General features: G+C 38.8%; 1 protein-coding gene and 1 long non-coding RNA gene across 2 annotated transcripts; one reads left to right on the top strand and one right to left on the bottom strand.

Annotated features, from left to right (window-relative positions):
* The first annotated feature begins 6918 nt into the window (after nt 1-6918).
* On the top strand, nt 6919-8502 carry LOC104605369 (uncharacterized). Its single transcript, XR_736592.3, has 3 exons — nt 6919-7391; nt 7494-7659; nt 7755-8502. It is a non-coding gene; the product is annotated as an uncharacterized LOC104605369 (long non-coding RNA).
* A 5282-nt stretch (nt 8503-13784) lies between these two features.
* On the bottom strand, nt 13785-20985 carry LOC104605370 (ARF guanine-nucleotide exchange factor GNOM-like). Its single transcript, XM_010270106.3, has 3 exons — nt 20849-20985; nt 19130-19876; nt 13785-18054 (listed from the first exon to the last, which is right to left on the bottom strand). The coding sequence occupies exons 2-3, from the start codon at nt 19859-19861 to the stop codon at nt 14377-14379; spliced, it is 4410 nt and encodes a 1469-aa protein (XP_010268408.1). The 5' UTR covers nt 19862-19876; nt 20849-20985; the 3' UTR covers nt 13785-14376.
* Nucleotides 20986-26109: the final 5124 nt, after the last annotated feature.

Here is a 26109-nt window from a genome sequence, read left to right as displayed (position 1 = left end):
TATAATTTTTATTTTTTTTATAGAAAGTTTACTTCAAGCTCAAATCGAACCAAGATTTGCTTGACAAACAAAAACACGCAAGTATGAGTAAAATCAGTACAAAATTCAAAATGATACGAACCAAGATGGATGACACGAACCAAGAAGGATAGATGGAGAAGATAATAGTTTCTTTTGATGTATATATTCAATAGGCTACAACTCTATTTATAATAGACCTAATTATAATAGGGATACAGGGAGATAAGGTCGGTGACCAAAAGAGGATACAATAAGGAAAGAAGATAAGATAAGGTATGTACAACTATCTCCTAGAAGGAAAGAGATAATGAAACTAATTTTGATAGAATACGCTAACAGCCCCCCTCAAACTCAAGATGGTAATGTATCAATCATCTATACTTTGCCGTGAAAAATTTTGACGATAGAGGAAAACTAAGTTTTGATCATGGTGGCAAATTGAATATAAATTGTAGGTAATTCAGATTTATTATGCATGAGATAAATTCATGTATATCGAGAGAAATCATCAACGAAGATCACAAAATAACGCGAACCACCCATGATATTACGAGGCGAAGGGCCCCAAATATCATAATGGATAAGATCAAAAGGTGCAGAAGAAACAGAATCACTTATCGTAAAAGACAAAGCATGATGTTTTGAAAGAAGACATGAAAACACAATCAAAGTTTGTTATTTTAACAGGACCCAAAGATCCATTAGAAATTAAAGATCCTAATTTAGAGGTAGAAAAGTGACAAAGACGAGAATGCCAAACACTAGAGGTGACAACAGCAGCAACAGATGGTAATTGAAGAGATGATAGCTCAAACAGTCTCCCAACCTTACGGCCTGTCCCAATGATCTTCCCTATCCGTGGATCTTGTACAGTACAACCACGACTTGAGAAATGTAGATCAAAACCAAGTTCACATAATTGTCCAACAGATATAAGATTTAGAGATAATTTAGATACCCCAAAAGTGTTAGGAAGTGACAAACGAGATGTTAAAACAGTGCCTACACTTTTGACAATTAAGGTGGAACTATCGGCAGTATGAACAATTGGTGCAATAGAAGGATGTGACTTGGAAGTAAACAGTGATGAATTGGATGTCATATTATTGCAACAGGAAGAATCAAAACACCATGATGAGGTAGTACCTGGAGTGACGGATAAGACTGTATTAGAAGGCATACCAGAATCAAGTTAGAGCAGGTGAAGAAGAGGTTGGAGTTCTCTAAGAGAAAATTTTGGAGAGGTGTTATCGGAAGAATTCTCTGTGGCAGCATATGCAGTAGAACGTGAAGCCTGAGAACCCATGGATGAGGACTTCTGTCCATACGCCTTTTTGGCTTGCAAGCGGTGGCACTCAGAAATAGTGTGACCAGTCTTCTTGCAGTAAATTGTAGAAAGTCCGTTTTGAAGATTTAGTTGAAGAAGTAGCAGACGTACCAGGAGTAGCAAGAACAACATCAATAGATAATAAGGATCGCTCATCTCGAAGTGTTTTTAGACGAGTTTCTTCAGAGAGCAAATCTTTGATCACAACTTCAAGAGAAGGCAATGGGCTACGATGAAGTAGAGTACCGCTAATAGGTTCATACTCATCCCTGAGAGTCATCAGAAGATGCCAAACACGTTGACGATTGCGAAGCTTGGAATAAGTAGTAGCTACAGAGGTACTATCCCATTCAAGTTCACACTGTGCTAACTGACCCCAAAAAACTTGTGATTCAGAGACATAACTGTGAATGGTTTGTTCAGGTTGCTGCCTCATATGGTGAAGACGCCTATAGAGCTAAAACTGATGCACATCATCAGATAGACTAACGAACTTGTAAGAAATCCCATACCTCTTTAGGAGAGTCATATCTGCAAAATTCCAACTTGATGCTTGCAATACAAGTATTGCAAAACCAAGTCAATATTTGATGATTTTTCCCGTCCCATTTTTCTACTTGTTCAACAAATTTATCTTCTGTTTCATCAGCAATTTTAGTGGGTTTGGGAATCTCACCCGTCACATATCGCCATAGAAGACATCCCTTGAGAAAATTGCACATCTCTTGGGACCATAAATCATAATTTGAGCCATCGAATGTAACAGTGATGGGATGAGAGATATGTTGAGCAGCTTCAGATGAATCCATGAGGAGAAACACAAAACTCGGGAGCAACGCAAATCACGGGAAAAGAAACAAGGCAGACCCGGGGCTCAGGCTTAAACCCGTGTTCCTTTTCTTGCTTTCTTCAATTAATTATATTTTTGTCTTCCCCCAACTAAGCCTTAGCGACCAGCTCAGACAACAGCGATGGCAAGTCAAGCGATTGAGAGTTATACAGAGAAGGCGGAGATGCTCTCTACAAGAAGAAATCGCTGCAGCTTCTGGAGGAGATATCGCTGCCCAAGAGTATGTTGCCGCTAGATGGTACAGAGGAGGTGGGCCACAACAGGGAAGCCGGTTTCGTCTGGCTTAAGAAGGAAGAACGTTGCACACCTTCAAGTGCACGGGAAGCAGGTCTCGTACGCGAATGAGACTATCGCCTTCGTGAAGAACCACCGGATGAAGAAGCTGATCGGCGTCAAGAGTAAGGAGCTCCTAATTCGGGTTGGGTCACCCTTTGGGATATCTACCTCGATGACCCTGCTTCCGGTAAGATCTCGTTCAAAACGCCGGCCGTTGGTCTGGTCGCAGAGGATCCAAGCTTGTTCCGCAGCCAACCGGAGCAGAGCAGAGGAGTCATTGGTCTGGTCGCAAACTTGGAAGACGGAGGACAGAGGATCCAAGCTTGTTCCGCAGCCAACCGAAGCAGAGGAGTCGTCCGTCTGGTCGTAGACTTGGAAGACGGAGGATCCAAGCTTCAGTTCTCTGTTTACCTTTGTACCGGGCGGCGGAGCAGGAAGATCCTTGCGAAACACAGACAAGAATAACAACTAGGTGCTTTTCGTGATTATCCTTGAAGCTGGATCGACAAGCTTCCGTGCTCCAGATGGCAAACTCTAGATTACCCTGCTTCCGGGCTTGAAGAAGAAGAAGCAAATAAGAATTGAACTCAGTTTTCTACGTGCACCAGAAGTCGTGTACAGGACAACGATCACGATGGGCGGTTATGCGAGGGAGCTAGCCTTCAATGCGAGGTGCTACGATAACCGGTGCAACGACAGTGTGCACTCATGAGAGGGCGCCGACGAAGCTCAAGTGGAGGGACAGATCCGATAAAGTATCACAGGCTCTGATACCATTATACGAACCAAGAAGGATGGATGGAGAAGATAATAGTTTCTCTTGATATATATATTCAATAGGCTACAACTCTATTTATAATAGACCTAATTACAATAGGCATACAATAGGGAGACAAGGTCGGTGACCAAAAGAGGATACAATAGGGAAAGAAGAGAAGATAAGGTATGTACAACTATCTCCTAGAAGGAAAGAGATAATGAAACTAATTTTGATAGAATACGCTAATATCCCCCCTCAAACTCAAGATGGTAATGTATCAGTCATCTATACTTTGCCGCGAAAAATTTTGATGATAGAGGAAAACTAAGTTTTGATCATGGTGGCAAATTGAATATAAATTGTAGGTAATTCAGATTTATTATGCATGAGATAAATTCATGTATATCGAGAGAAATCATCAACGAAGATCACAAAATAACGCGAACCACCCATAGTATTATGAGGCGAAGGGCCCTAAATATCAGAATGGATATATCAAAAGGTGCAGAAGAAACAGAATCACTTATCGTAAAAGGCAAAGCATGATGTTTTGAAAGAAGACATGAAAACACAATCAAAGTTTGTTGTTTTAACAGGACCCAAAGATCCATTAGAAATTAAAGATCCTAATTTAGAGGTAGAAATGTGACCAAGAGGTGACAACAGCAGCAAGAGATGGTAATTGAAGAGATGATAGCTCAAACAGTCTCCCAACCTTACGGCCTGTCCCAATGATCTTCCCTGTCCATGGATCCTACATAATACAACCACGACTTGAGAAATGTAGATCAAAACCAAGTTCACATAATTGTCCAACAGATATACGATTTAGAGATAATTTAGATACCAAAAATGTGTTAGGAAGTGACAAACAAGATGTTAAAACAGTGCCTACACTTTTGACAGTTAAGGTGGAATTATCGGCAGTATGAACAATTGGTGCAATAGAAGGATGTGACTTGGAAGTAAACAGTGATGAATTGGATGTCATATTATTGCAACAGGCATAATCAAAATACCATGATGAGGTAGTACTTGGAGTGACGGATAAGACTGAATTAGAAGGCATACTAGAATCAGGTTGGAGCTAGTGAAGAAGAGCTTGGAGTTCTCTATGAGAAATTTTTGGAGAGGTGTTATCGGAAGAATTCTCTGTGGCAGCATCTGCATTAGAACTTGAAGCCTGAGAACCCATGGATGAGGACTTCTGTCCATACGCCTTTTTGGCTTGCAAGCGGCGGCACTCAGAAATAGTGTGACCAGTCTTTTTGCAATAATTGCAGAAAGTCCGTTTTGAAGATTTAGTTGAAGAAGTAGCAGACGTACCAGGAGTAGCAAGAACAACATCAATAGATAATAAGGATCGCTCATCTCGAAGTGTTTTTAGACGAGTTTCTTCAGAGAGCAAATCTTTGATCACAACTTCAAGAGAAGGCAATGGGCTACGATGAAGTAGAGTACCGCTAATAGGTTCATACTCATCCCTGAGAGTCATCAGAAGATGCCAAACACGTTGACGATTGCGAAGCTTGGAATAAGTAGTAGCTACAGAGGTACTATCCCATTCAGGTTCACACTATGCTAACTGACCCCAAAAAACTTGTGATTCAGAGACATAACTGTGAATGGTTTGTTCAGGTTGCTGCCTCATACGGTGAAGACGCCTATAGAGCTAAAACTGATGCACATCATCAGATAGACTAACGAACTTGTAAGAAATCCCATACCTCTTTAGGAGAGTCATATCTGCAAAATTCCAACTTGATGCTTGCAATACAAGTATTGCGAAACCAGGTCAATATTTGATGATTTTTCCCGTCCCATTTTTCTACTTGTTCAACAAATTTATCTTCTGTTTCATCAGCAATTTTAGTGGGTTTGGGAATCTCACCCGTCACATATCGCCATAGAAGACATCCCTTGAGAAAACTGCACATCTCCTGGGACCATAAATCATAATTTGAGCCATCGAAGGTAACAGTGATGGGATGAGAGATATGTGGAGTAGTTTCAGACGAATCCATGAGGAGAAACACAAAACTCGGAAGCAGCGCAAATCACAGGAAAAGAAACAAGGCAGACCTGGGGCTCAGGCTCAGGCTCAAGCTCAGGCTTAGACCCGTGTTCCTTTTCTTGCTTTCTTCAATTAATTATATTTTTGTCTTCCCCCAACTAAGCCTTAGTGACCAGCTCAGACAACAGCAATGGCGAGTCAAGCGATTGAGAATTACAGAGAGAAGGCGGAGATGCTCTCTGCAAGAAGAAATCGCTGCAGCTTCTGGAAGAGATATTGCTGCCCAAGAGTCTGTTGCCGCTAGACGGCACAGAGGAGGTGGGCCACAACAGGGAAGCCGGGTTCGTCTGGCTTAAGAAGGAAGAACGCAACACACCTTCAAGTGCACGGGAAGCAGGTCTCGTACGCGAATGAGACTATCGCCTTCGTGAAGAACCACCGGATGAAGAAGCTGATCGGCGTCAAGAATAAGGAGCTCCTGATTCGGGTTGGGTCACCCTTTGGGATATCTACCTCGTTGACCCTGCTTCCGGTAAGATCTCGTTCAAAATGCTGGCCGTTGGTATGGTCGCAGGGGATCCAAGCTTGTTCCGCAGCCAACCGGAGCAGAGCAGAGGAGTCGTTGGTCTGGTCGTAGACTTGGAAGACGGAGGACAGAGGATCCAAGCTTGTTCCACAGCCAACCGGAGCAGAGGAGTTGTCGGTCTGGTCGCAGACTTGGAAGACGGAGGATCCAAGCTTCGGTTCTCTGTTTACCTCTGTACCGGGCGGCGGAGCAGGAAGATCCTTGCGAAACACAGACGAAAATAACAACTGGGCGCTTTTTGTGATTATCCTCGAAGCTGGATCGACAAGCTTCCGTGCTCCAGATGGCAAACTCTAGATTACCCTGCTTCCGGGCTTGAAGAAGAAGAAGCAAATAAGAATTGAACTCAGTTTTCTACGTGCATCCGAAGTCGTGTACAGGACAACAATCATGACAGGCGGTTATGCGAGGGAGCTAGCCTTCAATGCGAGGTGCTACGATAACCGGTGCAACGACAGTGTGCACTCATGAGAGGGCGCCGACGAATCTCAAGTGGAGGGACAGATCCGATAAAATATCACAGGCTCTGATACTATTATACGAACCAAGAAAGATGGATGGAAAAGATAATAGTTTCTCTTGATGTATATATTCAATAAGCTACAGCTCTATTTATAATAGAGCTAATTATAATAGGGGTACAATAGGGAGACAAGGTAAAAGATAAGGTATGTACAGCTATCTCCTAGAAGGAAGGAAATATTAAAACTAATTTTGATAGAATACGCTAACACAAAACATGTATAAAAGTAAACTAATTATTTTTACGGACAAGTATGAATACACACGATGCAGAATTCAGAATTCCAGCCCCCTCCTACTATTAGCCCTCTCCCCCTATAAACCACATCATGTTCTTGAATTTGACATCAATTTACGGTCAGATGCATTCCCTCGTACTTTCGGGTTATAAAATTCTGATCTCGCATTACTTCTTGATACTGCGCGATTTACTGTATGTATTGAAAAAGGGTAAATCTCTTAAATTATCCTAATGATACGCGGTACCCTATTGTTTAATTATAGTCTTATGGTACCCTTAAATTTACTGATAATTTTCGTTGTCGTTAACTACTGATAAACAAAATGTCAAATTTGCCCGCTTTTTCCTCTTCCATGGAGTAGCTTCTCTCGCTCTGACCTTGGACGATTTACAACGAACTACAGTGACCCACGACAACCAGCGACAGGTGGTTTTGCAGCGGTGACCCTTGGCTTCTCTGGTTCTCACTCATTCTCTCTGTTTCTCACGAAAACCATTTTCGTTCTTTCTCTATTTCTCAATTTCTCTCGTTCATACCTACAACAATTTACTGAGAACTACAGTGACCCACGGCGAAACTGCAAGAAACATGAGCACGTCTTGTTTCAAAAACGATTAATTAAGGAGTGCTGCAGAGAAAAATTATAAAGATTACATGCCACATAACCATAGATTTACTGGAATGATCCATCGGGAACAGGATTCATGCCCACTGTATGAATAGCTCGGTGATGGGAAAGCTGGTCTGCTCATCGCCACAGAGACCAAGAAATGAGTGGAAAGAAGCATAACTAGTAAAGTTTCTCATCTTGTTTTCTGCTTATTCCGTCGTTGTTTTCAGTTTGCAGGTAGCGAAAACCCTAACCGTAGCTTTGGATTTGAATTTTTGTGAACAGAGGACGGGAACTTCTGTCACTGTGAAATAGGAGAAGAGGTTCAGTTTTGTTGGCGGTCTCGTATTACTAGTTTTGGGGATTGCAGAAATAGGACGTAGTTGAGCCCTAACATCAGAGAGTTTCTTATGACTCTTAGTAGAGAGGACTCCCTCTGAGTACAAGAAAGGTGAGTCTTTATTCAGTTCTTTTTTTTTTTTTTTTTCTGAGTCGTGATTTATGTTTTGATGGAGATTCGGAGGTGAAGTAACCCTACTTCTACAGGAAACGGGCTAGCGCTACTTAGTACAAGAAAAATCGTGAATTCCTGTTGCAGTGTGTTTGGGATTCTGATTGCTTTTGTTATTTGGCACAAGGGGAAAGCTGAGAATTACAAGCTGTCCGTCACCTAATTTATTCATCAGTTTCTTTGAACGAATTATTGCAGTTTTGAATTTTTCTAGATTCATGAACCTTTAATGGCGGATAATAGGAATGGAAATGTCAAGGCTCCAAATGGTAAAGCTCCGGTTCTCTCATTCTCTCCATTTTGAAATTTTTTTTTCTCCTTTGCCGGTGAATCTTTAATTGCAGCGGGGGTTTTAATCACCGGCAACTTCCTTTCTCCCTCCATCTTCCTCCTCTTTTTCCTTTTCTTTCTCCCCTGTTCCGCCACTGCCGCTGCAAATCGAACCAGCGGCAGTAGCAACTTCCTCACTGGATGACAACCGGATCTGAGTACCTACATCAAAACGGCAGATGAGAGATACCCAGTTCTAGGTTCCTTTTGGGATATAGGCTTGCTGTTTAGATTTGGGCTTCCGAACATTATTTCTGCTTTTGCTTATTAGACCCTTTTGGACTCAAGGGAAGTTGAGCTCAGATGGCGATGGCGGCGGAGAAATAAGGAGTGGAACGGTTGCAGAGTAGTTCACCGCCGGGAGAGGGATGGTGAAGAGCTGAGAGAGACGAAGGGCAAAATTGGGTTTTGAAAAAAATTCAAATTTTCACGCAACATTAACGGATATTAATGGCAGGGGTAGAGCTAGTCAATTGTAAAAAAACTTAAATGTATAGCAAAAAACCGTGTGTGGATAATTTGAGTACAAGTTGATTGCTAGTGCGCTTAGTGTACGACAGCTTCATCTCAAATTGCTTTAAGCTATCACTAGCGTAGGGGCCCTACTTCGCAGGGCTAGAATGGAACCGATGATTTGTTGACTCAGTCCCCGACCAAAAACCGTTAAATCGGTCAATGATTTATTGACCTAATCGATTGAATCATCGATTCATTGGTTCATAAAATGGTTTTTAGCCGTTTTTTATTTTTTTAATTGGGAACCATCCAGGCAACTAGTTATGTTTTATCCTAATCTCGGTCCCTGGCCAAAAATCGTTGAATCGGTCAATGACCCATTGACTTGGATAGTTGAACCATTGACCCGTTCAATGGTTTTTGGTCATTTTTTTATTTTTTTAATTTTTGTTGTCAAAACGGGCCATTGTTCGAGCCGAACAATCGAATCATTGACCCGAAAAACAGTGGCCAGAACAATTCCATTTTCAAGTCGTATGAGTTACACACTCGAATGACATGACACGTATGGTACTGCTTAATGGACCTCACACACTCAATTTTTTTGCCTGTAATTTTTGTTGTCAAAACGAGTCATCTAGTTTGTTTAATTTTTTAATTGGGAATCGTCCAAGCAACCAGTTCCGTTTTACCCCAATCCTGGTCCCTAGCCAAAAGCCGTTGAATTGGTCAACGACCCATTGATTCGAGTGGTCGAACCGTCAACATGTTGACCCGTTCAATGGTTTTCTTATTTTTTTAATTTTTGTTATCAGAATGGGTCGTCTGTTCGAAATGGAGGGTTGAATCGTCGACCCAAAAACCGATGGCTAGAACGGTTCCATTTTTGGATCTTATGAGTTACATGCTCGAATGACATAATATCATGGTTTTTAAAATCGACTAGAGACCGAATCGGTCAGGGGTCCAATTACCGGGTCAAACGGTCTAACCATTCAAACCGAATAGTCGGCCCTTTCTGACAAAAAAATAAAAAATGGTCAAAATTGTTAACCAACCCAGAGATTGAACCAATCAAGGGTCCGGTTCCCAAGTCGAACAGTTAGCCCATTCTAACAAAAAAAATTAAAAAATTAAAAAATTAAAAAACTGAAGCCGTTCCAACAGTTCGATATCTAGTTATTAACAATATTTATAATAACTATTATATATTTATATAATTAGATATATATATATATATATATATATATATATATGGCGTCACCCCAAAACAGGATTGGGGTGCTCTCTCACGTGGGAATCTACTCGCAATCCTACACGGAGGGAGCACCGCAATCCTATCAATATATATATATATAAGATGCAAAAGAATAATGAGAAAAGGTTTATCCAATTTTATTCATGAAAAAAGAAACAAAAATAAGGAAAAACTTTAGGCTGTATTTGGTTGTAGTATAATTTTATTTGCACCAGTACAAAGTGTAAATGAAAAAAATATGTAAATCCTCATTTAATTTTGTTTTGGCTTTTACTTTATTTTGCTTCATGTCTTAATTTATTTCATTTGTACTACATTCAAACAAGATATATTAAATTTTGAAACAAAAATAGGTCAGAATTTACACCCAAATCATGTGCATTGTCAAAGTTTTGTGTCAGAGCAAATTTATTTGCATTGCAACCAAACACAGCCTTATGAGTGAAAATAGTGATGCAAAAGGGCTTTTTGTGATAGGGTTCAGGTCATAGTTGTCAAGGCGATGCCAAGGTGGGTGCCTAGGTGACGCCTAGGCAACATTGTGCCGATGGAGGCTCACCTCACTTGATCGTCAAGTAAATTTTTATATTCTGTTGTAAAATACTTCTATAATTTTTTATTTTTTGAGATTATGATTAGACATTATTAAATTAAAATATTCATTTTGTGGCTAGAAAGTAGAGATCTTTCTATATTTGTTTATACAGAAACAAAATTAGGAAATAGACCATCCAAAATTTTCCATCCACATAATTCATTTGGATATATTGACATTCTTTCTTTGCAATTAAATCCAAAAATACAAAATTAACTCCATGTGGATCAATTTTCACTCACCATAAAACATTTATAAATCCTAGTAAACAAGTAAAGGCCTTCATAGATAGAGAACAACACCAGCTGATCATGGAGCTTTTTCCTGGCTTAGATGTACCTCTTGCACCTGAAACACTAGACACTAGAGGGAACTCATGTTTTTTCTTATTAGCAAAAGAGAATTTTATTTGAAATTAGGGTTAAAATAAGGTTTTACAGCTTTGTGTATGGGATTAAAGCTCCCACACTATTACAAATTTTTGTCCCACTTTACATTGCAGCCCAAAACAATTATTGCCTTAAGGCCCCTTGTTTAGCAAGATAATCAGCTAGTCCATTTGCACTCTTAACCCATTTGAATTCAGTCTCTACCTCTCTTTCAACCTTTTCCACTTCCCTTATCACTTGTTTGAATGTTCATGTAATACTTCTATTGTTTTTAGGCCAGGAGATGATCACCTTGGAATCCCCTTCAATCTTAATATGCCTCATCCTAGTTGCTTAGCTATCTTCAGCCCTTGTAGCATTAACTCATCTTTTAGAGAGTTGCCCATGCCAATCAGTCCAAAGAACAAAGCTAATATTATCTTTTCAGAATTTCTGATTATTCCCTCAATACTTAACAGTCATGGATTTCCAAAAGAGCTTCAATCAAAATTCAGTTTAAACCTGTTACCATCTAGAGGTTTCCATCATTATTTTCTCTTTCACATTTGTTTGTGCTACTTCTGTTCAAGATCTTATAATGTCTATGACTGAGAAATCTTGAAATATATGCATAGATCTTATCTAGTGATCTACTTTAACTTTGATGGTGTCGATTACCTCCTCTTTTCTTTGATTGACTCAAAAAGTCCTGGTTGAAGAGCCTTACCACATCTTGAGGGGAAACCCACTTATAACCAAAGAGGGTACAGAAAAATTCTCAAATGTGATGCACAAAGGAGCAAGATAATAATAGGTGTGTTAGGGTCTCACCACTTTTCATACAAAGGGAGCACATGTGAGGAGAAAGGCATACAAAAGGCCTTCTTCTCTGCAAATATCACAAATATTTACCTTGAAGAACAAGAGAAGAGGCCATCCTAAAAGCCTTTCCATATTTTGGAATCTTCCAAGGATGGATGAACTTGTCTTATTAGGTCTGGCAATTGAACAAAAGAGTTACATTCATTTTCCCTAAGGCCCCTTCTAAAACCCAAATTCCAATTAGCCCCATTTGGACTAGGAAATCCCAAATTTCTTACCGTTTCCCCTTTAAAATTTGACAAAGTGTAGAGGTCAGGAAAAGTGTCCTTAAGTGGACTATCTCCCACCGAAAGGTCTTCCCAGAAACGAATTTTATTACCCTGGCCCACATCAAGTCGAATGGAATTAAGGAATGTCGGGTAAATTTCATAAATTGCTTTCCAAGAAGAAGTTGAAGAAACATGAAGGGCAACTTTTGCATCCAAACCATGAATACTCTCAATGACTTTGTGCCATAGCTTGTCTCTCTCAAAAGGAAATCTCCACAGTCATTTTCCTAACAAAGCTAAGTTCCTGAGTGAAATATTTCCTATTCCCAAACCCCCTTGATCATTGGGCTTTCTAACTTGATCCCGATTAATCAAGTGAACCTTCCTCTCCTCTCCTAGGTCCCAAAGTAAATCTCTCATGTATTTTTCCAAATTCCTTATTACTCTACAAGGTATTATAAAAGATGAAAGAAAATAAATAGGGAGGTTTGCCAAAGTGGCTCTAAGCAAGATTATCCTTCCACCAAGAGAGATATAATTCCTCTTCCACAGACCTGGCTTCCTAGAAAATCTTTCAATGACTAGCTTCCATAAACCTTTTGACCTAGGATTGCCTCCTAAAGGTAACCCCAAGTAGCTCATTGGCCAATTTCTAATCTCGCACCCTAAAATCTCTAAGAATCTATGGAGTTCCCCTTCTTCCAGATTGACCCCTATAATGCCTATTTTAGTCCAATTTATCCTTAAACATGTCACCCCACAAAATTACCCAATAGCAATTTTAGGTTTACCACCCTTCCTCATTACCACCCATGTTCGGAACAAGGCATTCAAGAACTATACAAGAGTGGATCATGCATATAACAATTAAAACCTGTTTATAAGCTAAGGGCTTGTTCGTTTCCTCTTAACTCTTATCTCTTAAGAAAAATCTTTTAACTTTAAGAGAAAAATGGTTGTTCGTTTCCTCTTATCTCTTAAAGTTCAATCATACAACTTTTTGTTTTCCAATAATACTCCCAAAAAGACAAAAACTTTCATATATGGGGTCAAAAGGGATATTTGATAATTTTCAAAATTCAGAATTCAAAATAACAACATTCTTTGCATTCAAAGTTTAAAGAAAGTAAAAGTTCACCAATACCAATATACCTCTTAATGTAATTATTGCACTTTCATACGTCAAACTTCAGAGCAAACGAATAGGCCCTAATGTTTGTATCAAATTTGTCCAATTCTTTTTGGTTGTCTTAGAATCCCCACATTGTAGCCCAAACCAAGAATACCAAAATTTTACATTCATTGAAAATATCAATAAACATGAAGAATGTATTGAAAACTAACTAAACGTTGAGCCGGAAACTGGAAAGAACCCGTTTCCAGTTCAATAAAAAAACACATTTCAACTGTTGGTCATCTGGGTTTAACCAAAATCGATATTTATTTACCATATTCCGCATGGTTCATAATCATATTTGGCAACTGTAAAGGGGTCCTGTTCTGGCTGAACCCAGTCAACAAGCCAATATAGTCCAGTTTTCAAAACAATGAACATGAATACCAAGGGAATGTTCTGTATTGTGTTCTATACGTGTGGAGTGTTTCAAATCACTGGGCCGTTCTGTAGTGTGGTTGAAACCACATGTTTTGAAACACCACACCTCAGTAGTGTTCTGCAAATTGTGGTGTGGTGTGTTACATGTTTTGAAACACCACACCTCTCGTGTTTCAAACCACGAGAAATAAGCATGTTAACCAAACCAGCAATATTTTGGAGTTCTTGAACACATTGCTGGTCCCAGAACTAGAAAAAAAAAAGCATAAAAGAATGCCCAGACATCAAGGTGTGTTCTGGAACCAGAGCATGGTAATGAACACCACCCAAGTGTAGGTGCATTATACGAAGATTAACTTAATCCAGCGTGCAATTCATGAATGTCTTAGAAATTAGGTAACACCAAACAAGATAACTTCAAGAGTCTCAAGCTGAGTTAGAACACTTCAATAACATGAGTTACAGAGCAAATAACTAGAATGTTATGTTTCTACAGACATGACCAAAAATAATACAGAACTCAAGTTGTTAGTTACAAAAACCCATGAACAAACAGGATGAATTCGACATCTTTCAGATTTTTTAAAAAGTCTACCACATTCTCCTGATACAAAATTTTCAAAACCAAAAGAACCAAACCATCGTCAAATAACTATCTTCAGAGGCATATCTCAAAAATGGAAGGTACTGTGCACCATGCTTTCATTGAGATCAAAATATCAAGAAATGAACAAGTGCCAGCACAAGAAGATGTACATATTACCAGTATAACACAATCCAATTTGTCCAAATAAACCCTCTACCACAATTCATTTCTCTGTTCCAGTATGCCTCCCACAGCTACCATTGATCTGTAAACTTGAAGTATTTTGAAGAGCAATTCTCACCTGTAAATTTCAACACCCAAATATAGAACACACCCTACAATAGCAATTAGTGCTTCTTTTGGTTTTGGGCATTTTACAAGGCACATTAATAAGGCCATCTTAAAATGGTAAAACATATTATCCTCCTGTCCTTGTACTTTCAGAAGTTGTCAATGCCTCACTTGATGGAATGAATCCAGTCCCATCAGAGGCCGTACTCCCCCCAGCATCATTATGCTTATGACGCACCTGCTCCAGCTCTTGGCCAGGAAACACTTCAGATTGCAAAGAAGGAGCAATCTTGTTTACATTTAACCATGTTAGTTCCCACAAGCCATCCCCACCTAAAGCACTTCTGTGCACAAGAATCTCCTTTGTCTTCATAACAAGCAGAACATTCTTAAGGAGCTCAGGGACTAGTTCCTGAAGCTTCTCACTCCTCTTCCCCCTGACTTTAGCCTTCATGTATTTCTCCATATGGTTAAGAACCCCTAGCCATAGTTTGCAAAATGTTTTATCCTGTGAGAGGTCATGCAGTAGTTGTAAGAACACTTTTGCCAAGAGCTTCATTGCAAGGATAAGGGTGCCTTCCATGTTTCGATAATCCTTTGGGGAATGCCCCTGTGCAATCTCTAGCAAGTCATCAAGCATAGTGAAGATGACCAAATCAAAACACTGAGACCACAAAGAAAGTGAAAGGGATAACCCCTCCACCCCTGTCAAGCATCTCTGCAATGATAATATGGCATGGTTCCGGACCTCTTCCCTGGGATCCAAACACACCTTTCTCAGTCCTTGCACCAACCTCAGCCACATCTCCCCTATATCATGAAACAATTTAGCAGCTCCCTCCCCTGCAGTCTCCTTAGTCTCACGTGACCACTGTGCAAGACAGGCAAAGGAGCCTGCCATCAGATCCAATGCACGGATAGATCGCTCTGCCTGCCCTACTCGAGATTCAGCAAACTGTCTTGATGCATCAATACAGAGAATGTAATTTGCTGGTGAGAGATGGGCACCATCATACATGATAAATATTAGTGCTTCAAATCCTGCTTCTGAGGCATCTGGATGACGAGCTGTGATGGAAAGAAGGGAAGTGATAGTCCGCCATCCAATTTGAGATCTAATGTGAGTAGCATTTGCTTTTACAAGGCGCATGACTTCTTGTGTTATTTGTTCACAATATGCATCAGCCACCCGGGCATCAAGCTTCAACACTAGTTGCAGTGACCTAAGAAGTTCATCAGCCAAGTTCTCTTTATATGGAAGTAACCGCTGGCATATCCGCAGGAGTCCAAACACAGCCTTCTCCACCAGCGCACTAGGCATCATAGTCGACTGAACAATGTTGGATATGTGCTCATACACAAGCTGCCAGAGGAGAATGATTCGGTCACGGTTGTTCAAAGTTATTGCTATCAGCAACTCCAAACAAAATACCGCAGTATCTTCATCCTCAGGAGAGTTGTTTCCCTTCTGAGGTCGCCCTGCAGCCCAGATGAGAGCTCGAGCAAGATAAGACAGTGAATCAGCTTGAAGAAATTTGCTCTCTGTAAATATGCTATCAATATGGCATTTCTGGATTGTCTGAAGAGTCCGTTGATGAGCTTCAAGTTGCTGTTCAGTAGGTTTTGACCTTGGCTCTTCTGTGTCAAGAGAGAGAAGCTGGCTGAACCGGCCCATCAGCCCCGATGATCTCCGAGGAGTACCCATGGAAGGCATCTGAGATGCAGATAAGGAACTTGTAACAGGTTTCCCTTGGCTAGGATCAGAGCAGAGTTCCAAATCATCAGCAGCATCACTGGCTACACGAGCCGGAAGAAGACCAAGTTTGTGTAACCTTAGGATGCAGTCCAAGATATTTCTCCATCCAGTGCGAATATAATCACCATACCTATTTGCTATAGTGAAAACCGTTACAGTTGCCATCCTAGCTTTTGTGTCATCACCAAAGGCTAGAACAGGTTCTTCAACAGAAGATGGGTTTAGGAGGGTTGTGAACTTACAAAGAGACACAACAAGATCATCCAATACATCTTCCAAATGATGGCATGCTGAAATCTTTGCAACAGCCAAAAAACCATCCACACATGTTTGGAAGACTTCTTCATGCTCTGCGTGATCAAACACCACTGAGATAGCAGCAATTGTTGGACCTGACATAATCGCAAACATATCATGGTCCAGGAAGGCTCTAGAATCACACATGATGAATGGAGAAGTCTTGCTGGATTTTCGCATTAGATCAACCCATCGGCTAGGTGTCATCTCAGGGAAACCTGCACCTTGTTCCGGGGTTGTCCGGATCTCATTCTTGCAAATTGAGTGGTACAGCTCCGATAGGAATTCTCGAGGGAGATCATTTCCACCATTAATATGCCGATTGTTTCGGATGAAATCCTCTTCAGTCATCTTCTTCTTAACCTGTACATTATGCTGATCTGTGTTCAGCATTATAAGAGAATAAGACAACAGCAGAGCAGCATCTTTGTTGGCTAAAATCTGTGGTGATTGCTCATAGTATCTCTCAGAGAATGCCTCCAGCACCCTCTGAATTTTCTGCGACTCTCCAGGCAACCTAAAAGTTTCTAAGAACAGCCGCAATGCAGTATCCAAATTCATATCTTGGAAATCAAAAGTCCCAGCAAATTCATGAAGCACCTGAACACAAAACTCATCATGATTTCCCAGGAAATCCCCAACAAGATTCTTATCTAGCCCAGCTGTATACCTGAAAAAGCAAGCAACACTTTGGGGATCAAGCTTATCAGGCAAAAGATGAGTCCCTTGAAGAAACTCTAGGCCCTTTTTTGGATCCCGGTTAAAATGATCAGCACCCATCATCAACCTTTTCTTTATGTACTTTCTTCGCCGGACAAAAGGAACCCAATGATTAGGATCTGCATAGTTCTCACACTTAACAGTCCAGAATGGGGTATATTCCTCAAGTTCTGATGAAGCCTGTACAACAGGAGACCCATTTCCTATCCTCTCAGCCATTCCCTGAATCACAGCAATCAGACCATCCAAAGCAAGGATGTGCATCGCAGACAAAGGGCAATTCACTGGAAATGCACTTCTTGATAATAGGTTAGCAAGGTCTTCAAATACATTACTGCAGGTAATGTCACAATCAAAGTTGGCATACATCTCTGCCATAAATGTCTTCTGCCTGCAGAAGTCAACAAGAGCCTCCATGACAACTTCCTGCTGTTGGTATGAAGCCCCATGCCTGCTTTGTGCTAGCCTCAAAATCACACAAGAAAAGAAAGCCTCAAGTTGTAGTTTCAACTCACTACGTAAATGGAGATACAGATTGAGAACAATACTACATACCATTGACAGAATCAATGGACTCATTGACAAGCCAAACTGCATGAGATTACGGAATAATTCATCCTGTATCAAGGACAATAATTTAGGGTGTTTTCGGATAGAGGGTCCACCCAATTCAATGGCCGAATTTATCAGTCCTAAAGAAAAAAGAGGTACATCTTCGTCAAAAGCCATGGAATTTGATCTAGGGCCCATTCCAATATGCTCAGCAATATTTAACAAGGAACACAAAAAGTGAAATATCTCCACCATGCAAGGGACTCCATATGGCTCTGTCATGAGATTCAAATCATTTGGAGAAGCATCCTTCCCATTAACAACCCCAATTGTATTTTCGTCCATCAAGGTTCCAACCAAACCCATGGAAGAATTTGAAGCAAAACCAACAGAAGGAAGTTGACCATCACTTTCAGAACTGCCATTTCCATTATCTAGTTGTTTAACCCCAAAACTGTGATCCTTTTCTGGCCCACAGACCTGCATGAGAAACAGTCAACCTTGCATATTAAGAAAATGACTGATCAAAACTAAGCAGCCATATATACTCGTTGTTGAAATGCCTTAGAGGGTGATAATATGAGCTTCCTGCCTAGATAAAAGCATTTCCCAAGAGAAAATAGAGTTTGTGATTTCCTAATGTTAAGAAACATATCACAATTATCATTTGTATTTCAAAGAAGATATCATTTTTTCTTTCTTTGTATATGCATGTGTGGGCGGGGGGGGGGAAGCATTTGAGAGACAAGTAGTAACATGGCCAGTCTCATATTTATCATCAATCATGTTTCAAAATGATTTTAAGTTTCATTCAAAAGGCTTCTCCCCCAATCTCTGTAAAAAGAAAATTCAAAATAAAAAGAGAATTTTCTATGACTACTATGCTAAGAAAGATTTATGGTTAAAGCACCCCAACCTATTCAATCAACTCATTATACAAACTCTTCATTTGCACTAAAAAATGCCACCTTCAAGATGTGGACCAAAAATCCATGTCCATTAAATGTCACTACCATCTATTGCATGGATTCTCTTTCTGAACTGCAATCTCTTTTTTTCAGGCAGATGATCCATAGATTTCCAATCTGTGCCAAACGTCAGAGACTTGTTGACAGAAAACCCATGCCAAGACATGTTGAAAGCAGTTGAACACACACACAAATGCATATACCTTTAGTTTCTTTATTTTTTCAAAAAAAGGTGACTATTATATTCAAAAGAGAGAGAGAAAATACAAGTATACAACATGCATTAGCACATGAATATATGTACATGCCTACTTACAAACAACTATACATTTGTATTTATACATACAGCCATGTCCATTATTCTAGGTTTTCAGGCCTTTTTGAGTCTGACAAGACAACCTTTGTCCATGCTGAAATGTGCTGTGTCCACATATCAAAAAGTTTTCTCTAACAAGCAGCTTATGATTTTCCTAATCAGCACTAAGTTTGGTCTAAAAACCTATTTAGAGGTAGCCTACAAAAATTTAATCCAGATTGATGAGCTAAATATCTAAATAGATGGAAATGTTTAACTAATGCATCAATACCTCTTGTTTGACAGAAGACATGCCTCTAGACAGTGAGCGGTCAGTATTGTCAATGTCTGGCTGGTGCAAGAAAATACACCGAACAAGTTCATGCATTGTGTGCCGAGCTATCCGCTGCAACAACTCACCTTTAGTTCCTGCTTGATGAACTACACGGAAACATGTGTTTACTATGGTGCAGACATGCTGATTACTCAACACAACCGATGCCTTACTTTTCATGCATGCCAGGAGAACCTGAAGTATCTTCATCAGTACCACTTCTTCTGAGGCAGGATCAGTCACCTCAAATCTGCAGCTTGTCACAGCATCAACTACCAAATGCATTGCATCTTCAACATTTGTGGTATTTAGATCAATTACATCAAGAGTAAGTATTTTGTAGACGGATGACAAGGCAACACCAGTAATTGGTGCACCAGTTTCATCCGATCGAATCACATCCAAGAAAGGCTGGAGATAGACAGCTGGATTCATTGTATTCCATTGATGTTGCCATGAAAAAATTTGCTTCCTTAATGTCTTCAAAGACTGGATAAGAGAGTGCTCAAGCTGATCATCCCCCGCCATATAACGACCTCCCCACCTTACATTTCTTCTCATGACAGCCAGCACAGCACCTACTTCTGAATTCACCATACATGCTAACGCACCTCTGTTAGATGTAGAATCATAGTCCTCAGGCTCTTCCTCAATTGCCTTGATTCCTGACTGCAGCTTTAAGCGCCCCATATTTATAATAAATTCCTGATTAGAAAACCAAATGATGAGCTATACTAGGAAAGCAATGTAGAAATGGAACAAGAAGCTGGGTGAATCATTCCCTGCCCCTTAAGTAACATAGAACAGATAAACCACAAATCTCATATACTCAATGGGATAAACAAAGATCAGAATAGTAGGAAGTGAGAAAAGTGAATGAACACGGAGAAGCATACTACTAGGGATGTCATTAGTAATCAGTTTGAAGTTCCATTCTTCTAAACAATTTTCTTTTAGCACTACCTCTGATATGGGTATTACCATTACACAACCTATTGAAACAAACTATTCAGCTCTCCTTTCTTGGCATATTAACTGGCATTGTTTATGATTTTATCACGAGCAAAGAAGATTAACTAATAAATTCCATAAACATGTTGCGAACATCTTCTGACAAATCTGTGCAACGTTACTGATGGAATTTTAGGGAATTGCGAATCAATTAAAGGAATATTATTTAAAATACCAACATTGAAATTTTCAAACAATGGTTTAAATAGCGCTTCAAGCGTACCGAGAAAATGAAAAAAAAATGGTAAAATTCCAATAAAAAGCTATAATAACAAAGAGTTTAAATCGAAAAAAAAAAATAACAACCCTTCTGCATGGGTTTACATTCCTGGATAATCTGGAGAAAGGGGGATTGAAGGGAAAGAATTCGGAAGTAGAAGCGAGCAAAATCTTAAAGATGAAGATCTATAGGTCAAAAGAATCAGATCTCAGATGAGAATTGGGAATACAATGTGGTTTGCAAACATGAAAGGATTCGCATAATTTCAAGCACATATATTAAATTATGAGCCTAAACTGAAAATGGAAACAAAAATGAAGCACAACAAAGCTATTTGGCGAATCTAGATTCGTGGAAATGAAGAAGTGCAACAAAAAGAATTGAAGAAATTTGAAGGAATTAGACGAAATCTGATGGCGTAAAATCTGATTGAGCAAAGAACTGACCTTTTTCTGAACAAAACCTCCGGAGATCGCCCCGACGAGACCGATCGCCCCGACAGGACCCTAACCTGAAAAAGAACTGGAGGGGAAGCGGAATTGAGTTGATTAAGCTTGGATCGTTGGCATCGACAATTCCACTTGGGCTCTTTCATTCGGCCTCGCGCGTCCTCGGAAGGAGAACTCTGAAGGTTTGTGGGCCCTCTCTTGTAGTAGATTCATGGGCTATTTTCTTGATAGGCTAATGGGCTGTTCATATCCACTTTGTATTGGACTCATACATGGGCTGTCGCGTGCATTCCAAATTTCCAATTGGTTTATTCATTTTTTATTCTATTCTATTGAGAAAATAATTATAGTTTTGTTTCTTATAGGACTTGAGAAAATAATTGCTAGGGCAAGATTATAGAAGACAATAGAGGAAAATTCTTTTATACTATTTTTATTTTCCCTTTTTCTTTCGTTGAAACAAAATATATAGCATGCTTTCAATTTTCTTTTGGTTTTTCTGTATAAGAAAAAATTTCTCAAGCTCCCTTTCCTAGTTTCCTTTAATTGATATTTTTTTTCTTTTCAAAATCAAAATAAATAAATAAAGGGAAAATCTATGATGCGGGAAAGGTAGGGTATGGAAAGAGTTTTGACCAATCAATACCCACCCATGAAATTTGATAAATAACACCTTATTGACTATCATGTTTATGATTACAATTTATTATTCAGTTGTTTTTCGGATATCATATCTTTTTCATATCATAGAGAACCCATAAAAAAATGGACTTTAAATTCGTAAACCTGAGATCCATTTGATTAATATAATAGATATATAGACTCTATGGACACAATCGCTGCTTAGAAAGATAGATATATAGATTCTATGGACACAATCGCTGCTTAGAAAGTTGTGGAACCAATAATAACGTTTTACATCGGTCATAAAATACATTGAACCCACAACCATTCAACCTCTTAATGTAGACCATATATGGTTCCACTTCCACAGCCCAATACACAGCTAACGCATTTAGGGGCTATGTATTATTTTTCTTTTAAAAACAAAACAGTGCAGCAGCTGCTTTTGTTTTAAAAAAACCCTTGATATTGATGAACACCCTGATATGTATGATTTTTATTTTTTTTTAAGCAAAAACAGTTGCTGCATCAGCAAACACAACATGATTCTTCTAAAGGATGTAAGTTTTTGTTTCAAAAACAAAATCATACATATTTCTAAATGAATGATTTTTGTTTTCTAAAATTAAAAAAAAAAAGAAAAAAAAATACCATATCAAATAAAACAATACATTTTTTGCTGAATTAATAACTGGTTTTTCTTAGATAAAATACTTAAACTACCCCTATGTTTTATCAAATGGAATAAAACTTATCTTATTGTTGAAAAATCACTTAAAAGTATCCATTACTATCTGTTTGCATGTAATGTCACGTGATTTATATTAGGCCAAATGACTCTGAGCCCCCTTTCACAAAACTAAAAGCTCATAAAGTCGAACCGATTAATACCTAGCCAATGAAATCCAACGCTAAAAAACAATGCCCATTTAACATTTTTCTACATTTCCGTCATCTGTTAAACAAATTAACTCATTTGCCCATAAAATGCAGTGGCTAGCCCACCCCACCAGAACTGCCATAATGGCTTATAATAGTAAAACTTGTGAAATCGCAGTTCTAGCTAGCTTGGCCCTGCCTACCATGTTTAGGTCTTGAAACCAATTTTGTCATCTATTAAATGAATTACCACATCCACCCATAAAATACTTTGCCCAATTGGCTATCGGAATTTCTATAATGATCTTAATAATCATAATTATAAAATCCTATTTTGGGCAACCCAACCTTGCCTAGCATGTCTAGGTCTCATGATTAATTCCACCATCCATGAAATATTTCATGGTGTATCGACGTGTCAATATCAATTCTGTCATCTATTAAATGGTGTGTCAAGGTGTCAAGACCATCTTTGCCATTTGTTAAACAACTTTCCACATCAATCCCTATAAGACAATACCCAAACTTAAGGTGTAAGCAAATCAAATTCGAATCGAATCAGGTAATATCCAAATTTAAATTCAATTAGAAAAATTTGATATCTGAATCCTATTCAATATCTTAAAGATATTGAAAATCAATGATTAAATTCAAATTTGACCTATTAATTATTTTAAGTAAAAATAAATATTTTATTTATATAAAATATATAAATATATAAATTATTTATATAATTTAATTATTTGACTAAATTTTTAACCGAATGCTCTCCTCTAAACAATGGAGTACTTCGACATAAATTTGAGTTGGAAGGACCCATCTCAATCAAATGAGTCCATTTTGATCAATGTTAGATAAAGAAAAATCTAGTCCATCAAATTGGATAGTGATCAGGTTGTCTGATTTTTTAAGTGAGCTCACCTAACTGAGATGGTTCCTCTGACCCCACATGATTCTATGACACACTAAATTGTTTAACTACATCATCACCATCTAGATATCCCTCCTTTGTTTCAATTTCCTATTTCCATTATAGTGTTTCCTCTTCCCATGTTTATCAGAGCAGTTTGGACACGGAGATCTTATAACAATTGGCCTTTATTCGTCCACCACATCCACTAATCTGCTTCTTTTTTTTTTTTTGGCAACAAAAAGAAGCAGCTTCATATATTACTTGATAGATAATAACTGTACAGTAGCAGATTGTCTAGGATCATAGTTGATGATCATTTGACCTTTACAAGCAGTATAGGCAAGTATATGAGCAGCTTTGCTAAACAAAAGATATATTTGCAAAAAAAGGAGCGTCATGTGTTTTGTCCAGTGTAGATGCTTTGTCCATTCTGATGGTGTTCCTTTGCTTCCTAGAAGATGTACCAGCTTTTCAGAGTCACTATATACATAGAGTTCTTGATCAGTTAAGGTAGAAGCTGCTTCGAAACCTGCTATTAACGCCTTTATTTCTGCTTCGTAGCTTGAGACTGCCCAGCATGGTCTTCCTTCAGCAATGGTTTCACCTGTAATTTGTTGGAAGATGAAGCTTCTTCCTGCAGTTCCTGTTAAAGGATCAAAGGAGCCATCAACCTGTAATTTGTTCTGTATATGGTTTAAACTGGGGTTGGGATAATGCATATGTTTCTGGGATGAGGGAAGATGGCCTGTTGATAGTTTTGCATATGATTTAGCAGATCTAGAGGACTCATTAAGGTATTTTCAAAAATCAAACTGTTACAAGCCTTCCATATCAGATATAGTGCAATGCTTGCCTTGCAGAATAATGAAGATCTCATGCATTAACTTGTCTGCCTGTTCACAGAATTTAACCATCCTAGAATGATTTCATGGGGGGATTTCTCTCTGATTTTATCTGGATTCAATCCCGTGTGATTATGATACCAGATTGCTCGCGCACAAGGACACTTGGAGAAGAGGTGGTGCAGTGTTTCTGTACTTTGTTTACAGAAGGACACTAATCTGCTTCTTGTGAAACTTAAACCACTATCCCATCCCATGTGATCTCTTCAATTAATTAACTTGATTTCCTGCCTCTAATCTCCAATGGACATTAACAAAATCATGTAAACAAAGCAATAATTGATTATTTATTTGCCCAAAAGAAGCCAATTTTATTAATTAACATGTTGAAAGAGAATTGGGGTTTTCTCCTCACAAGCCCTCCTCATATTGACCTAACAGCCACATCCCACCATGTATTATGAACATTTCTCCATGAATAATAACTACATGTGTGGGAGATGTTCCCAATGTACAATTGGGACATGCTGTGAGGTTAGTGTGATGTGAGGAGTAGATCCGGACTCGTTGAGAGAGGAAACTTGTTGAAAATCTCATCAGCAAAATAAAATGAAGGATCATATTATGCACAAGTGATGCTTTCTTCCAGATAGGCATTGGCATTTATTGTGTATGAAACCATTCGTTGGTTTCAATATTTATCAAATAAACATTGAAAAACATAAATGCTTTGATTTGTGTGCATGGGCGTTGGAAGAGACTTTAAATTATTGTTTCCCCCAACACCTAGGCATTTATTGAAACAAAATGCTTGTGTGGCACAATTTAAGCCGAGGTGGAAAGTAATTTTTTGAGTGTTACTTGAAACATTCAACCAAACAACAAAAGCAATAAATGTTTAAAGTTTAAAGTACCATTTTTCAAATAAACTTTTATTTGATAAAGACCCCTTCAATAAACACCCACGGAACCAAATACATAAAGCTTTTGCCCTTTGTTGCTGCTCTTCTTAGCATTCCTCAACAACCCATTGCAGTCTCCCTCTAATACCGGTATTCTTATTCATAGTCCCTGAATAACTATGCTAAAGAAATCCTTTGTATAAAAGATTAAAAGGAAGCCTATGAAATAAAAAAGGGGTTTTTACTGTTCAGATTTTCTAGTTCCATCGTACAGGTGGGGTAGGTGCCAGCTCGGAATCAATGCCAATTCACGGGCAGGTATAGGTGTTATAGGTGGAGCTGTTTATAATTTTGAATTTTTGTAGGTCTGCAGTTCAAATCAAAATTCTGAGGTGGAATGCATTCTAAAAATTCCAATAAAAAAATGACCATTTGTGAAGCCTGAGCTTCTCGTGATTTGTACCTCTCTTCTCACATCTTTGATATCGACCGCTATTCTCAACTTCTTTGAAATTGATTTGTAAGCAAATTGCTCCCTTGTAGATTTGTCTGTGCAAAGATATGTAAAATCAGAAGTCTGTGAAATTGCTCCCCAGTAAATAAAGAGAGGGAAAAATGGAACTGTGTGAAATCGAATAGAAAAAAAGAAAAAAGAAAAAGCCAAGTGAATTACTAACCCTTGAGATTCAACAATTGGGAGATCTTTAAAAATTTGATTTAGTTTTTAAAATCTGACGAAGAAGAAGAATGTAGGGCAAAATAATCTTTTTCAAGTATCATAAAACAGGGGTGCTTTCAATAATTTTTCAAATAATGGGGTAAGTTTTAGTCCACTTGCTGAAACATAGAGGTAGTTTAAGCCTTTACAACTCATTCACACCCCCTTAATCATTTTGAAATTGGATTCAGATCTGATTTGGATTTTCAACCCCAAGTTATGTTTGGAGTAGGATCAGAATTTGCAGTTGGTCCGAGGCAGGGCCCATTTGAAACTAGGGCCAGGCCTGGGCCAAAACGTAGGGCTTGAGGATGTATTCAAGATGGGTTTGGGTTTACACCTAGTCAGACCTTGGACCTAAGGCCAGGCCTTCCTTTACA

The sequence above is a fragment of the Nelumbo nucifera genome, chromosome 8 (genome assembly GCF_055504915.1).
Source record: "Nelumbo nucifera cultivar China Antique chromosome 8, China Antique-T2T, whole genome shotgun sequence".
Classification (NCBI taxonomy): Eukaryota; Viridiplantae; Streptophyta; class Magnoliopsida; order Proteales; family Nelumbonaceae; genus Nelumbo; species Nelumbo nucifera.
Note: the sequence above shows the minus strand (reverse complement) of the source record. Positions and strands in the feature narration are given on the sequence as shown.